This window comes from Musca autumnalis, unplaced genomic scaffold (genome assembly GCF_047663935.1).
Source record: "Musca autumnalis isolate F117 unplaced genomic scaffold, ASM4766393v1 scaffold_2, whole genome shotgun sequence".
Classification (NCBI taxonomy): Eukaryota; Metazoa; Arthropoda; class Insecta; order Diptera; family Muscidae; genus Musca; species Musca autumnalis.
The window spans coordinates 257,176,265-257,193,255 of NW_027411755.1; the positions used below are offsets into that span (position 1 = coordinate 257,176,265).

A 16,991-nucleotide genomic window follows, 5' to 3' on the forward strand; every position below is an offset into this window, starting at 1 on the left:
AGTGCTCGAAATACATCCCCCATCTATTGCAGCTGAGGAGCGTCAACTGCCACGACAAACTAGAGTAGTTTTGATTCAACTACGCTCGGGATATTGCAGTCGCCTAAATTCTTATTTGGCGGAAATCGACCGCGCCGTGCAAGACATCTGCCCGATATGTGGCATGGGCCTGCACGACACAAAACACCTTTTCAACTGCCCAGCCAAACCTACTCATCTAACTGTAGTGAATCTGTGGTTACATACCATCGAAGAAGCCACTTTCCTGGAAGTGGAGATGGATCCACAGCCAGAATGAACAGAAGAACGAACATACAAACATAATAACAAACACTGTTACAACAACAACACAGTTGAATTTCCACGTCGATGGTAGCAGAATTCCGACCACAAACTGCCCAAAAAATATAGGGGTCGCAATCGACAGAAGGTTCATATCGTCCGAGCATGCCACAGCTTTCTGCTACAAGCTGAGATATAGGAACAAGATCCTCAAGTCCCTAAACCTTGTTGCCCGAATCTATAACGCGATAAGTCGGTCTGTGGTTAGCTATACGGCACCAGTTTGATCCCCCAATATGATTGCAGCCCGATGGAAAAATATTTAAACCTGTCAGAATGCCGCCCTTAAAACCGCAACAGAGTGCCTCCTCATGTATTCAGTGGACCCCTTGCATGAGGAGACAACGATTCTTCCAGTACGTCAACACAATGGCATGCTTTCGTTGCAGTACTTACTCAGTTGCCATGATCTAGAAAGAGAGGTGCAGCGTTACAAGAGAGAGAGCCCCGATATGAACAAGCAGAAAACAATATATAAGCAGGAAAAGAAAACACAACTTAGAAGTCCTGTGGAAACCATTTGAAAAAGTTCGGAAATGTTATGTATTCTGAATTCAAGTGTAGACGGTTCGAATGTTATCGAGAACTTGATGATTCGTGATGAGGTGATATGTAGATGATCAGTAACTCGATGATTCGGTATACCGATTTAGGGGAACTTGATGCAATTCTGTTCGTTAGATGCTATTAGAAAATGATCGGGAACTCGATATATGTTCTTCGGGTGTGGGTTATTCTTAAGTGATTTGGAACTGGATGATTTGGAATTTGGGAACTCGTTTCATCGGTTATAAGGAACTTGATGACTTGTGGTCTGATTTTAGGTGATTCAGATTTGATTGGTAATTTCCCACATTATTTACCCAACCTCCTACAAAGTCAGATTGTTTATTATGCATGTTGATATGGTGGAACTAAATAAGTTTGCAAATTTTCTCTAATCCATTTAATTTATGTGCTCCATTTCCACACTTGTGCTCTGGATAATCCCTTAGCATGAAAGTAGAAAACAAACAAACGAAAGAACGAACAAAAGATGGCGACATTTCGGGATGAGGGTAATTTCACCGCAGCATCTTAACATTTCAAGTGATATCTTATGTTTGCATAAAACTTTTCTTTGTTTCTTTCTTTACGTATTTTTGCTAAAGTGTTAAGAGCTTTCTAAGACTGAAATGATAATTAAGCAAAATTAGATACAAAGTGGCCGTTAAGCAATGATTACGCTTCCCTAATTTAAATTACAAAATTATTTTCGTTCTTCTCTCTCTTACAGATCTTCAACAGAAACTGGTTCCGTTTCAATTTCCGGCAAGGTGGATGCAGCCTCACGGCAATCATCAACGGGTTATAATCATGTGGCAAATTGGGTAACATCTTCACTGAGTTCGTCAGCGGCTAAAAATCATAACCAACTGAATAACAATCACCAGCCAAGTAGCCTGGATTACTACAGTCCCAAAGATGAGGTGAACTCATCGGTATTCTGTGGCAAAGAATCATCGGATAATGATTTGTTCGACAGCAACTATCCCGACCTTTTGGATATTGCCAAATATGCCGTTGCCCAAGCCACGAGTGCCAGTCAAACAAACGGTGGTCTCTGTACCCTGCCACGGAAGTTGAAAAATACCGGCAAGTATTTTAAAAATTCCTCAGATAGCCAAAGTCCTTTGTTGGCGGATAATTCAAGTAAATATGGCAGCAGTACTTTGGGTGATGCGGGGTATTTAAATGAAGTTGCATTGGGTCGGCGTTTTTCGGCTGAATCTTCCTATTCGAATTATGGTGGACCGGTAACCTATACCAAAGGCCAGAGGTCGAATAGTTTTTTGAATCTTGTACATAGTTCCAGTAAGAATGCTTTGGCAAATGTGGCCGGAAACAAGGCTGCAATAGCTAGTGCGGCGGCAGCGAGGAAAAATCCCAGCCTACCATCATCACCGGTACACGATTACCAACAGCAACAACATCACAGATCACTAAGTTCGGCGGCAACACCCTTACTAGATTTCACCACACTTGCCAGTCGAACCGGGGCAACAAATGCCCCAGCTGGCACACCCAGTGGCATGAGCAGCTCTATGCACTGCGGGGCAGGCACCACCGCTCCCGTTACAGCCTACGACTATCATGCTGCCCAATTGGAACGTTTTCTCGAAGAATATCGTAATCTGCAAGATCAACTTTGTAAAATGAAGGAGACCTGTGACACAATACGCAAAAAAGAAGTACCACTTCGGGTGGGCTTGGGCCATTCGGCCCATGCAGCGGATCCAGTTATGTACAATGCTGCCCTGGCCGCCGCTGCTGCTGCAGCAAGTAGTCCCACCAGCAATCCCAAAATAACGCTGAAAACTAAAACAACCCTGCCCGGTCAACCACCCGATCCGCCACCATATTGGCTACATCGCAATGCCATGCTAAAGAGACTAAATGAACCCCAGAATGATATTTTCAAAAGCTAATGAATATCAGGTGTACAGTTGTCGTTACAATTAAGTCAATTTAAGTCATTTAGAGCGGAAAAAAGTTGTTGGTTTTAATTTCAAGCGCAATTTTGATTTGTTGCATTTTTATATAAGACAAAAAAAAAACAAATACTCCCTTCCCTCCATTAAAATGTATACACACATTCTGAATATATTATCATGATTGTCATTGAATGTAGTTTGAGAAAAAAAAAACTTTTAGTTCCTTTTGCTAGATCAAAAAATGATAAAACCAAATTAATACCATAAAAAACAAAAAAACAAGAGGAAGTATTCGCTACTCCAAAGGATAGCGAATGTTAAACAGAACTCGCATACATATATACATAGCTAAGCTTCAAACCATATCATCAGACATATTACACATATATACACATATCCACAGACAAAGCGAAACAAATAAACAACACATATCTACATAGTATTTTTATATTTATTGATTCTTTTTGCCTAAAGTGATGAAAATAAGTCTAAGTGATATATCTCCAAATTTTTAGAACCACTGCAGCATTTTAATGCACGGTCGTGAGTTTTTAATTTTTCTTTTTTTAGTTATTTGTATTTTTATACCCTACACCACTATGTGGGGAGGGTATTATAAGTTGGTTTTGGCCAAAAAGTTTGTAACGCATCGAAATAATGGTCGTAGACCCATACTTATATATACCAAAATTAATGTCTCGACGTGCTGAGTCGATCTGGCTATGTGTGTCCGTCCGTCAGTCCGTCCGTCCGTCCGTCTGTCCGTCTGTCCATCTAAACCTTGTAATCACGCTACAGGTCGCAATTTTGATCGGATCGTCACCAAATTTTTGGTGTTGATGAGAGTCCCGGAGGGGAAGAAGCCTATTGATTTTGGTGTTGGTCGGATAATATTTAGGGGTCGGAAAGGGCAAAAAACTTAGGTGGATAAAAAGACAACGTTTTTTTCCAAAGGGAATATCTCAGCTTCTGTATGGGGTATACCAAAAGCAAAACCTGACAATGAAAGTAGAAAATATCACCTTTCTAATGATGTAAAGCTGGTGCTCGTAGATGATTAAACAACGAAGATATCACAATAGTACCAAATAAAACCCCAATTTTAATTTTTGCGATTTTAATTATATTGACGAATATCAAAGCTTTGGTTGCAAATTTTCCAAAAGCAAAGCCTGACTATGAAAGTCGAAGATCCCGTCTTTACAATGATGCAAACTAGGTCGGCGTAGGTAACCAAATAACGGAGATATGGCAATAGTCGTTAATACATCCCATTTTTCTATATTTTTGAAAATCACGCTACAGGTCGCAATTTTGATCGGATCGTCACGAAAATTTGAGGGTTAGTGGGGGTCTCACAGATGAAGAAGCCTATTGATTTTGGTGATGGTCCGATAATATTTAGGGGTCGGAATGGGCAAACACTTATTTGGAGAAAAGTCAACATTTTATTTCAAAGCCAATATCTCTGTTTCTTTAAGAGGTACATCAAAAGCAAAACCTGGCCAGGAAAGTAGAAAAAATCACCTTTACAACGATGTAAAGTAGGTTGTCGTAGGTGGTCAAATAGCAGAGATATGGCAATAGTCGATAATGCATCCCATTTTCCGATTTTTTTTTGTAATCACGCTACAGGTCGCAATTTTGATCGGATCGTCACGAAATTTTGGGGGTTAATGGGGGTCCCAAAGGGAAAGAAGCCTATTGATTTTGATGACGGTCGGATAATATTCAGGGGTCGGAATGGGCAAACACTTATTTAGAGAAAGGTCAACGTTTTATTTCAAAGCCAATATATCTGTTTCTTTAAGAGGTATATAAAAAGCAAAACCTGGCAAGGAAAGTAGAAAATATCACCTTTCCAGCGATGTAAATTAGGTTGTCGTAGGTGGTCAAATAGCAGAGATATGACAATAGTCGATAATGCATCCCATTTTCTTATTATTTTGTAATCACGCCACAGGTTGCAATTTTGATCGGATCGTCACGAAATTTTAGGGGTTAATGGGGGTCTCACAGAGGAAGAAGCCTACTGATTTTAATGATGGTCGGATAATATTTAGGGGTCGGAATGGGCAAAAACTCATTTGGAGACAAATTCAAAGTTTTATTCTTTGTGAATATATCGGCTTTTAGTAGGGGTATACCAACGGCAAAACCTGTCAATTGAAGAAGAAAATATTACCTTTACATTGGCGTAAAGCAGGTTGACGAAGGTGGTCAAACAAGGGAGATACCACAATAGTCGGTAATTCATCCAATTCTTCCATTTTTTGCAATCAAGCTACAGGTCGTAATTTTGATCGGATGGTCACGAAAGTTTGATTGCTTATGGGGGTCCCAGAGAGAAAGAGGCATATTATTTTTGGTGGTAGTCGGATTATATTCCCTAAAAGCAATGTTTACCAGTGAAAACCTTATGCACAGGGGTAGTGGTGTAGGGTATCACATGGTCGGCCCCGTCCCGACTATAGCCTTTGCTCACTTGTTTATTTTGTTGTTGTTACAACGTAAATGTTGTTATTGGTGTATCGTCTTCAAATTGTGTCCATAAAGATTGGGGAGAGAGGTGAGTGAGTGTAAAATGACAGTAAAAGAGATGCAGTAATTGTACTAGAGTTGTACAATCTAGTTCATTTGAAAGATCTAGTTCAATAGCTCAGCTCTTTAAACTGAACTAGGTCAGTAATCTAGTTCATAGTTCACTGTCCAGTTCAATCATTCGGATCGTTCAATCATTCGAATCGTTCACCGGCTCTTAATCGGTCGTTTGATGAAAACGCATACATACACCAAATACAAACAAACAAATGACTTATATAATTTAACTACTCCATAACAAAAATATTACATTTGCATAGTTTTATTGCATTCTTAAAGAAAGATTAATTAATTTTACAAAAATCATCGTTCATTTCGGTGGCTGGCAAAAAATCGTATGTTGTGTGTGTGTGTGTAGAAATTGTCATTGCAAAAAAGCTTTGTGTGTGTGTGTTTCTTTTTATTTTTTACCTTTTTTTCTATCCAAAAAGGCAGATTGAATCTGGATTCGACATATTGTAATATGTTATGTCTCGTATGTTTTTGTAGAAATCTTAATTTTCGGACAGCTATTCCATGTACCTTGATCCAAAACATAAACAAACTGATCACATTACAAAGGCATCCCTTAACATAAACGACGCCGTCATTTTATATATTTGTGAACGACATGTTGAACTAGATTGTGAATCGTTCGTTGATCGTACGGTCACCGACTGATTATAGTTCAGTGAACTATTGAACTATAATGAACTATATCGACTGATCTAGTTCATACGCTCTTTTCAATGAATCGTTCAATTGAACTAGTTCGTTCATGAACTATACAACTCTAAATTGTACGGGCCCTTCCACATGCCGGGCATGTATTGGATCAATTGTAGATGCTTAATCGTTCGGATCTTAATTGAACTAAAAAACTCGTTTATTGAAATATACACTTGCGATCCTATAAAGTTTATACATATATTCTCGATCAGGATAAAATTGTGAGTCGATATAGCCATGTCCGTCAGTAATTGAGCTAGAACGCTATATGTTTGCACCCGATTGTCTTTATTCCTTAGGCAGTTCAAGTTCGAAGAATGGTTATATCGGCCTACTTTTGATATAGCCCCTATATAACGGTACCTCCGATTTTGGTATTTTGGGAATTTTAGCTAGATTTTTTAACCGAACTAGCTGTAATTTGACATTTAAGGTTCTCAGTAGTCACGAAACATCTCCACAAAAAAATTGTCAACAAAGGTCCATGTTTTGGTATAGCCCCCATATAACGGAATGCAAATAAAATTTTTATCCCAACTTCCCGTGATTTGACAGTTGAAGTTCCTAGTGATCACAAAACATCTCCACCAAAAACTGTCAACATAGATCCATGTGTTAGTATAGCCCCCATATAGTGGTACCTCCCGACTTTCGGTATTTTGAGGATTTTAGCAAAATTTTATGACCATACAACTTGTAATTTGCGGTCTGAAATTCCTAGTAGCCACAAAACTTCTCCACCAAAAATTGTCAACACAGTGTCCATGTTTTGGTATAGCCCATATATAACTACAATTTGTTAACCGAACAACCTGTAATTTGACAGTTGAGGTTCCTAGTGATCACAAAACTTCTCCACGACGCTATATGTTTGCACCCGATTGTCTTTATTCCTTAGGCAGTTCAAGTTCGAAGAAAGGCTATATCGACCTACTTTTGATATAACCCCTATATAACGGTACCTCCGATTTTGGTATTTTGGGGATTTTAGCTAGATTTTTTAACCGAACGAGCTGTAATTTGACATTTGAGGTTCTCAGTAGTCACGAAACATCTCCACAAAAAATTGTCAACAAAGGTCCATGTTTTGGTATAGCCCCCATATAACGGAATACAGCTAAAATTTTTAACCCAACTTCCTGTGATTTGACAGTTGAAGTTCCTAGTGATCACAAAAAAATTCCCACCAAAAACTGTCAACATAGGTCCATGTGTTAGTATAGCCCCCATATAATGGTACCTCCCGACTTTCGGTATTTTGAGGATTTATGACCGTACAACTTGTAACTTGGGTGCCACAGTGGTGCAATGGTATGCACGCCCGCCTTGCACACAGAAGGTCGGGGGTTCAATTCCCCGGCCAGGCAACATCAAACATTTTTCAACGGTGGAAAAATACCCCTCAGTAATGTTGGCGACATTTCCTGAGTATTTCAGCCTTGAAAAACTTCTCGACAAGTGGTGTCTTAAGACACGCCGTTCGGACTCGGCGATAAACAGTAGGTCCCATATGATTGAGCTTTAATATGAATCGGGGTGCACTCATTGATGTGAGAGAAGTCTCCCTTGTCCCGTATGGGATGTTGTGGTCTGAAATTCCGAGTAGCCACAAAACTTCTCCACCAAAAATGGTCAACATAGGCCCATGTATATGTGTATGTGTGGTATAACACATATATAACTACAATTTTTAACCGAACAACCTGTAATTTGACAATTGAGGTTCCTAGTGATCACAAAACATCTCCACGAAAAACTGTGAATATAGGTCCATGTTTTGGTACAGCCCCCATATAACGGTACCTCCCGACATTGAGGATTTTAACTTCAATTTTCGACCAAGTTATCTGTAATTCGACATTTGGTCACAGTGGTCACAAAACATCTCCCCCAATAATTTCAAACAAATGTCCACACTTTGATGAAGCCCCATATAAAAGTGCAGACTGATATATGATATGTCATAAAATATCCCCAGCATAAATTGTGAACAGGAAAGAAAATAATTATTCCGTTTTAGTTTAGAATATTTTGAATAAACGCCTTTTTACTTTTTGAGTTTTTTACATATTTTGCATCAAAATTTAAGTATTTTTAAGTTTTTCATATGTTCCAATCTATTATCAAAGGTCAAACACCAATAAGCAAACCATAAAAAAACAAAAAAAAAACTCATTTATTTATTTGAGTAAAAAGCCATAATAAATATGGGAAAAGGTTTGAAAATAAAAACGTTTTTTACCCACGTAATTTCAAAAAATGTAAAAAAGTGTCAAACCAACGGAACTTCATTCCATGTTTTCCCTAAAAGTTCCAGTCCACTAATGTTGGAATTTCCCTTAAATTTAGTACTTGAGGAAATATAAAATGGCTCACTTCATGTAAACGCTACGGTAATTTATTAAAACGGTTCTTAAAGGCAACATACAATCCTACCTACCTAAATCCGAGAAATAGATATTTCTTTCTTTTTTAATATTTTAGTCGAGCTTTATGATCTATAATAGGCCTGTTCAAAGTGGGCACCTGGGCTGTCGGTGTGTGTCAATTTGCTCACACACACAATTTAAAAAGAGAGCTTTTGTTTTTGTTTTGAATATTTTCAAAATTACCAATCAGTCTCTATTAAACATTCAATGAGGAAGGTTCTGTTTTCGAATTTGTCTATGAATTTATATGCGTACACTGAAAAAATGAATGAAGATACTGAATACGAATTTTTATTTGCCGAAAATAATTACGGCAAATTAGAGTGTTTGGTTTGTCAGCACACTTTGGTTTGTCACGGACTTGATTTGCAACAAATTATAACATCAACAGTCATATTTGGTCAAAATAAAATAATTCTTCTACTTTAAATTTTGAAACATACAATAAAAAAACTTGTACAATATTTCTCACAGTCTACAGAGGCAAAATGAAAACATTGAAATTTGTGTATTTCAAAACCAACACAATAACAAAATGTATTTGTATGTGTGTGAGCAGGCCTAATCTATAATGAAAGTGAAAAACCCACACACCCACCACTATGTGACATGCATGTTTCGCCTTCGGTAAAGGCTCTTCAGGCATATCGGATGTGGAGCGGCTTCGATATCCACGAACTTTTCTTTTTTCAAATGCATTTTAATTTTGTTTTTTACAACAACAATGAGGATTTTCCCATTTAGTTTTGCTTTCATGACGAACGCTTAGCGCTGCCTTTGAACGTTATGAGTTTGGCTCTGAACGCTAACACGCCGTGACAACACTTTTTTTCCTGTGTTTTTCTTTCTCCAGAAATTTTGCAAGGTTGACGTATTTTCCAAACTTTTAAAAGAAAATTGTTTGTGTTGGAGCATGCCCCGTCCACACCTTCCAATTTTTTATGGTTTCCTTAGTTTCAATATGCTTACTATCGATGTAGAAACTAACAATGAAGACAAAAAACTAAAGCTTTGTCCAGGAAGATCGATTTCTGAACCACTGTGCGGCGGTAACACCCACCGGTAAAATCTTCGTCTCCTCGCTGAGATGGCCCACTGGTGTCGTGAGGAGTCACCCTGTTGCAGTTCTCTGGTCGGCATTCTGGCAAGTTTGCATGCCACACTGGTGACGCATAGCATACCACAGGCCGACCTATTTATTGCCTGATAAGAGGACTTTCTTTGCCAGTATCCCAAGTGCCGCCAGTCAGCAACTTCAGATCCCACTTCTGATAAAGTCGCAAAAAGCTGTGGCTTGCGTTGACGACTTAAACATGTTGTCCAACGTTACACCCAATATATTGGGATAGTTAGCTGCCGAAATCAGTACACCATCGAACAATATGTTCAGGGGGAGCCTCATTTCAGCTCGGATACTTTCATATTGCACATATAAAATAACTCACTAAGCCAACTCTGCTCAGGAGATATAACTTTTTATTGACCGCCCCCTGTTCTAGAATAGCTTGGCATGATAGATCAAGAGCCATCATGACTGTTCGGTCGCAAGGCCTGTTCTGTTTCAGTCCGCGACGGATATGTGTGACACTGTGCATTTTCCGTATTTCATGCTGATGTTGGACAACTGAGCAACATTTTCTCATCATGGGGAGGAGTAGTGTCCCTAGAATCGTCTCTATTGGCGACGGGAAATCGACCAGTACGATTCGCCTTTGCTGGCATCCCCTGCTTAGCTTAAGTATGGTCGCGGATAAAGTCTGCAACAAAAAAAGCGCAGCTCTTCGAATCTGTAACGCCGTTGGAGTGAAAATCTATTATCCATCTATCCCGGATTCGAGAGCAATTTAACCCTTGCCAAAAATGTATTACATTCTGTACAATTCTATAAAAAAGGTAGCATTGCTTCAGGTGTCCTTGCAAACTTTTTCGCTTATGCTAGCCTTCTATGCTGTTAATTTCAAAAAGAAGTTCCCTAAATCGTTGTTCTTCATGGTTCGTACAACGAATGCTATCGGGTTCATTTGCTTATCCTCTTGCCTTTGTTTGGGAATTTGCTACCAGATATCTGCAGATGACGGTAAGCATGGTTTTCTGGATCGCGGCGACCATAATGTTTCTTTGACTCATTATTCTACAATTTAGCTGTCATTGATGCGAAGACTGTTGCAATTGAGGAGTGTATGCAAATTTGGCAAAACGACGATATATAAGTAATATGTGTATACCCTCAGCCTTTAGGCTAAATAGAGTATGTACACTTTGATACGACCAAAAATTGTGCTGTAATAATGGTTTTTGAACCCAAGCATGTTTGGACGAAATCTGTTTTAGACAATTTGGATGGAGTCGATTGAGCAATGTCCTTTCATCTGTCTGTCTCTCTGGCTGGTTGGTGCGCACGATAACTCTTGAACGAAGCAACCAATCGGGTGCGAAATTTGGCATTTGCCATATATTATCCAAACTTAATTTAAAATCGAAGATGGGCCCTATCGTTTCACTCTTTACGGTACCTTCCACCCAAAGTTAAAAATATTGTCACTTGAATGGAGTAACCGCAATTGTCATAACTTAGCATATGGTAATGTTACTTTCAGGCATAGATTCGAGTACCTCTTTAACAAAATTTGGAATAAGGATCGCTTTGAAATTTTTTTTTTCAGCAGGTTGTCCTTGCGGCCCCTTTGGCCTGAAAGCTCCAAGAAACCTAAACGGCACAAACATAAATGGCAATTTCGCAAAATAACTCTCGCAGGGATTTTTTGATTGGTCCAAACTATGGACATCGCATTATTTCATCTAGTCATGTATCAGGATGGAATTTGACTGGTTTTTTGAAAATTCGTAGTTGATGGGTTAAGAAAAGTAGTTAAATGTACTAAAATTTGTACCATTTGTTTGACTTACTGGTAATCAACGTCGAGGCGTAACGGCTAAATCTAGAATCTTCAAATTCTGAGTGAGGTTTCCTATTGAAGTGTAGGTGTGTCCGTAAGAAAATAATCACTAAAATGCACAAAAAATTGTATCTTTCGTATTACGCCAACGAGTAGAGCTAGAATTCTGAGCGGAAAATTAGGACAGGGACGCAGTGCAAAATAGTTGTATTAAAGGGTTTTAGGAAATTAGAACAATAAGTTTACGACAAGTACTAAAAGGTGCTAAAAGTGTATTATGTGAACGAATAAAGTTAAAATATTCAAAATTGTTATGTTAATAACGATTTTGTTTATGTAAGGAGGTGATTTGGAAATGTGTACAATTATATACAAAAAGTGTTAAATGGTACTAAATTTAGTACTATTTGGCATTGGGTGAACTGATAAAAGTAGAATACATACAAACATATGTTCCACAATACCCCCGAAAGGACAAGGTGGGCTTCTCTCATATCAATGAGTGCACGCCAATTAATATTGGCTCCATAATGTGGGACATACTTCTTATCGTCGAGCCGGAAGGGCGTGTCTTACGTCACCTCTTTTTAGTGAAGTTGAAATACTGAGGAAATGTATGCTGACGTTGCACTGAGGGGATTTGCCACCGCCGAAAATTTTGACGTTCTGGTCAGGAATTGAACCGTAGACAATCTGAGTGCAAGGCGGACATGCAATAGTTACCATAAAAGCAGGCAGTCTTTATGGTGGTAAGTGGACTATAAAAGTGAAATAATGGCATTTATTATCTATGTCCCTGATTGTGTGTATGTTTGAGGTACCACAAACAAAATAACCATATTCTCACAATGTAGCGTGAAAGAAGGTAAAAAAGAGGAGATACCTGTTTCGGCGTTTGTCGCTATCACATGCACTTTTGTTGTAATGGGCCCACAGACATTGCATTTGATTTACTAACTCAAACTCGTATCTCAAAAAAATGCGTTTCATGCTTAAATTAAAAAAGATTAGCACAGCACAGCTGACTGGTTTATTCATTAGTCAATTCATTCGAATTATTTTGCTATATCTAGGAACAAAACAAAGTTCAAGGAGTTGGGAATTTTATGCAGAATCGTTTTAAATTTATATATGGTTCCAGACTTTATGCAACATGAAAAAATGTATGCATGAAATATGCTACAGTTGTAGCTAAGTTTGTTAATGTTTGAAATTAATAGATTTTGGCAGCAGATTATCATCACACCGAATATTTTGGGATATATTTAAAATTTCCCATGACAAGTGTCTGGAGGATAACGATCTAAGATAGAATTTAGAACACACTGAAGAGTGTTTTTGATATTTTTGAAAGGATAGTTTTCCATTAGAAATTGCTTTAATATTCTCAGTTTTCCACTTTTGAAGTAGTGCAAAAAAATAACTATTAGGATTGCAAACTCAGGATATGTTGAATATTGCAGCACTCTTTTGGTCACAATGAAGGAAATGTGCGGCCCACTAGAGTCTTCTTCTTTGATTGCCACCATTCTCTGATTTTAGCAAACCAACGATTTTCTAGTAGCTTTCTTGATTGCACCTGGGCACTGCCGAAATTGACTTTATAAGATTCCCAGTCAGGTATAAGTTTCGTCTTACGGGGTTTATTCTATGATTTTTTGGAGCTGTTCCTTCCCATCGATTGAATTTATTCCTATGATACTTTGTTCCATTTCCGTGAGTTCTTTGAATCCGACGTTATAAGTTATTCTGGGATTTTTCAATTCGAATATATAAAATCCCAAATTTTAATAGTGGAGTGGTATGATTTCTATATGTGACATATTCCCTTACTTACCTCTGGCTTTGGAAATGGTAAACATTCACAGCGAATCCTAAGATTACAAGACCCGTGCTCTCCATTTCCTCCAATGAATTATATTCGGAGGCACAATCATTTTGTCTGCCGACTGAGGACAAAATTAGGTTTGCTGACCAAGCTTACAGGTTTGATTTCAACTATGTTTTAAAACGTGATCCACGTATACTTTCATTTATAACTACATTTCAAAACAAACGTTCAGTTATAGCCATAAGTAACTGATTTTCTGACCTTTGTATATGGGGATTTTTGAGTGAAATTGATCACTTTAATACCCACGAATGCTGATACAATAAATGCTAAACAATTTTTACACCCTCAGCCTTAGGCTAGATAGGGTATTTCACAAATATTGTCAATTATTTCATATTTCATTTCAAAAAATTCGGATAAAGTAAAGTTTAAGAGCTCCTCTCGGATCGTTCTGAATTTTTTTCAGTAGGTTTTATTTGCGACTACCAAGAAACCCTGACGGCACCAACCAAAATGGCAAATTCTGAAGATAATTCTCGCAGGGAGTTTCAGATTGGTGATTGGTATTATTTCATACAGTCATGTATCAAGTTGGAATACGTACTATATCGGTCCACGCCTCCGGGTGCCTCCCTAGGAAAAAGTAATGTTTAAAATCTCGCATAGCTTTGATTATTTTTTTCAGTGCGTTGTTTTAGCGGCCTCATTTACAACTGTAGCATTGTTTTCTGGAGTAAGTCAATACCTCCTGAGATATGGCCCAAAAGCTCCAAAACCACATTGCGGTACCTATACGTTTTAAAGCATACTATGATTCAAAATATGATGCCACCGTGGTGCAATGGTATGCACGCCCGCCTTGCACGCAGAAGGTCGGTGGTTCGATTCCCCGGCCAGGCAACTCCAAACATTTTTCAACGGTGGCAAAATACCCCTCAGCAATGTTGGCGACATTTCCTGAGTATTTCAGCCTTGAAAAACTTCTCTAAAAGTGGTGTCTTAGGACACGCCGTTCGGACTCGGCGATAAACAGTAGATCCCATATCATTGAGCTAAATATGAATCGGGGTGTACTCATTGATATGAGAGAAGTCTCCCTTGTCCCGTATGGGATGTTGTGGAACAATGTTTGTTGTTGTTATGATTCAAAATCGATATATTTTATATACGGCATAATTATTGTGTTTATTTTTTATTTATTTTTTTTATTTTTTATTTTTTTTTTTTTTTGTTAGCGTCTCAGGGTGTAGCTTCGTCAGCACAATTGACTGATACTTTCGTACTTGTTTATAATCGAAAAATGAAGAAGTTTTTAAAATGTTTAAGATAAATTCCTAAATTAGACAACAAAACGATTCTATTTCTATATTTAATGGTAGTTAAATACAAAAAAAATCAAGAAAATTGAAGAGTACGTTCATTGATAAAAATTTATTTTAAATATTAAAACGCGAAAATTGCATCCAAGCCCACTTTGCATTTTTTTTTCTATTATTTATTAGATAACTGATAAAAAATACAAAAAAAAAAGATATTTTTCCTATTTGGACCAATATTGAAGAAGTTAGGGGTATTTCTTCGCATGTAGTTTTTACAAAATTCGACTTTTTTTCAAGCGCGTTGTGGTCGGAACTGTTTTAAAAAAAATCTGAAAATATACTGAAATATTTCGCTGATGAGAAGCATGAACACAGAAAAAATAAAGGAAATCTAAAACAATTTTTTGCAAATATGTCCGATTTCATAAACAAACATACAGTTTTTTTCCGTTCTTTATAAACTTTAAAATACTTTCAGTCCATTAACTTGTTTACATCACTTTATTTAAAAACATTTCCCAATATTTGCATTTACACTTATATACAAAGAAATATACATACCCACTACATACATATATACTATACATCCATACAAACATATAACAAACAAACAATGTAATCGAATGTATCATAACTTAATATACATACATGTAGAAAATACTACACAAATCTTTTCTCAATTATACAAAGGAAAATCCAAAGAAACAAATAAAAAAATCAATAAATAAAAAACACATTTTTCTCTTTACCAATCTTTCTATCGCTCTGACCCCTCTCTTTCTAGATGAATAAGTTATTTTGTAAGCAAAAATATACAATATATATACAAACAAAGAAAAATAAAATATACATTCCATCAAAATATACATATAAAGGCAAGAAATTATGTATAGACTTTTTCATACAAACACCTACACACTTTTCCTCTTCAAACAGAAAAATACATTAAAACAGACCCAAGGTAAATATGTATAAAATACGATTTGTAGATTTGTTACTATTACAGGTGTGGTAGGTTTGGTTCAATATCAAACAAGAGTACATATAACAGAAAAATATATATTCTTTTTTCACTTCATGTTTCATATCCGTATTGCCGCTGTAATTTATGCATATCGAAATTGTGTTTTATTTTTTTCATTTACTTCTAAATCCAAGCCAATGTAAATTACAACAAATTCCTTAAATATACTAACTTATACTTGGTATTAATCATTAATGTCATTGGAAAATACGAAAACTGGGCTTTATCCCATTGTTTCTTTGCTAACCAAAATGTCAAATTTTAAAGAAAGTGTTCGGTTTTGATTTTCAATTCACAAGACTTTCGTTTCAATAATTGTTTGTTTTTTTGTCTAAATTTTGTATTATCCTGTTATACATTCCTACCTACCTATTTACTAAGTAAATATGTATCAAAATTGTGGTAAGAACAAACAAATTGAAAATATATATCCTAGTAATAAAAAATATGAAAACTTAAACGTGTTGGAAATTTCAATGCATGACAAGAAGAGAAAGAGAAACAAAATGATGTTTAAAATAACTCTCAAATAATAAAACCAAACATATTTATTATTAAAATGTATTTGTATTTATATTAGGACTAGAATAAAATGAACTAATTAATTAAGCATACTATACGATGGACAAATTCAATTATCAAATAATATGGAAACCAAAAAATTCAAAATTATTTAAGAAAAAAATTACAAAAACTCAAACCAAAAACAATTGAATTGAAATAAAACTTAGTTAAAAAATTTAATCAATTTGTATGCATTTATATTTCGATGTGATTATTGGGAATGGTTTGTATGGGACATAAAACTGTGCGATGAAGTATTTGAAAATCTTAAATATGGAAATCGAAAATCTTGGATATCAATTCGGATAAGGAACTGGCAAAATATATGAGCATATAGGAATCACCAAACTAGCTAATACGTGGAAATAGTTCGCAATTATAGGTGAAAAATTGAATGGGGAATGGACAGTACAGTTAAAAAAACACTTTTATTCCTGATTTTATCATGTTTATTGATGACCATTTAACTCAAGAATAGCATAGGAATAAAACTCTGTTGACACTGAAGCTAGTGTATGTAACTATTACCGGCATTAAATTGAGAGGTAAGGTGAGTATAATAGTTTAAAAAACTCATAACCTACACGAAGTAGCTGAAGTAGCCCCACAGTCTGGGGCCCAAACTCCTAAAAATTAAATTGCTCCGCATACAACATATATAACGTTAATTGGTTTCCGTTAGCATCCTGGGTAATACTCATAAATAGCCGGTCGGACGGGTCTTATCAAAAAATAACCGTTTTTTTGTACACATATCACGGTGCGCCTTAACTAATTTTAAATGAAAGGTACTTACACC

General features: G+C 36.7%; 1 protein-coding gene across 1 annotated transcript in view; it reads left to right on the forward strand.

The window, feature by feature from the left end:
* Positions 1 to 16,372, forward strand: part of kek3 (leucine-rich repeat, immunoglobulin-like domain-containing kekkon 3 protein) — a 277,971-nt gene extending 261,599 nt beyond the window's left edge. The window contains exon 4 of the mRNA XM_073971596.1: positions 1,619 to 16,372. Within this exon, the coding sequence (XP_073827697.1) occupies positions 1,619 to 2,810 (1,192 nt within the window). The 3' untranslated portion in view covers positions 2,811 to 16,372. The remainder of the gene's footprint in view (positions 1 to 1,618) is intronic.
* The last annotated feature ends 619 nt before the right edge of the window (positions 16,373 to 16,991 follow it).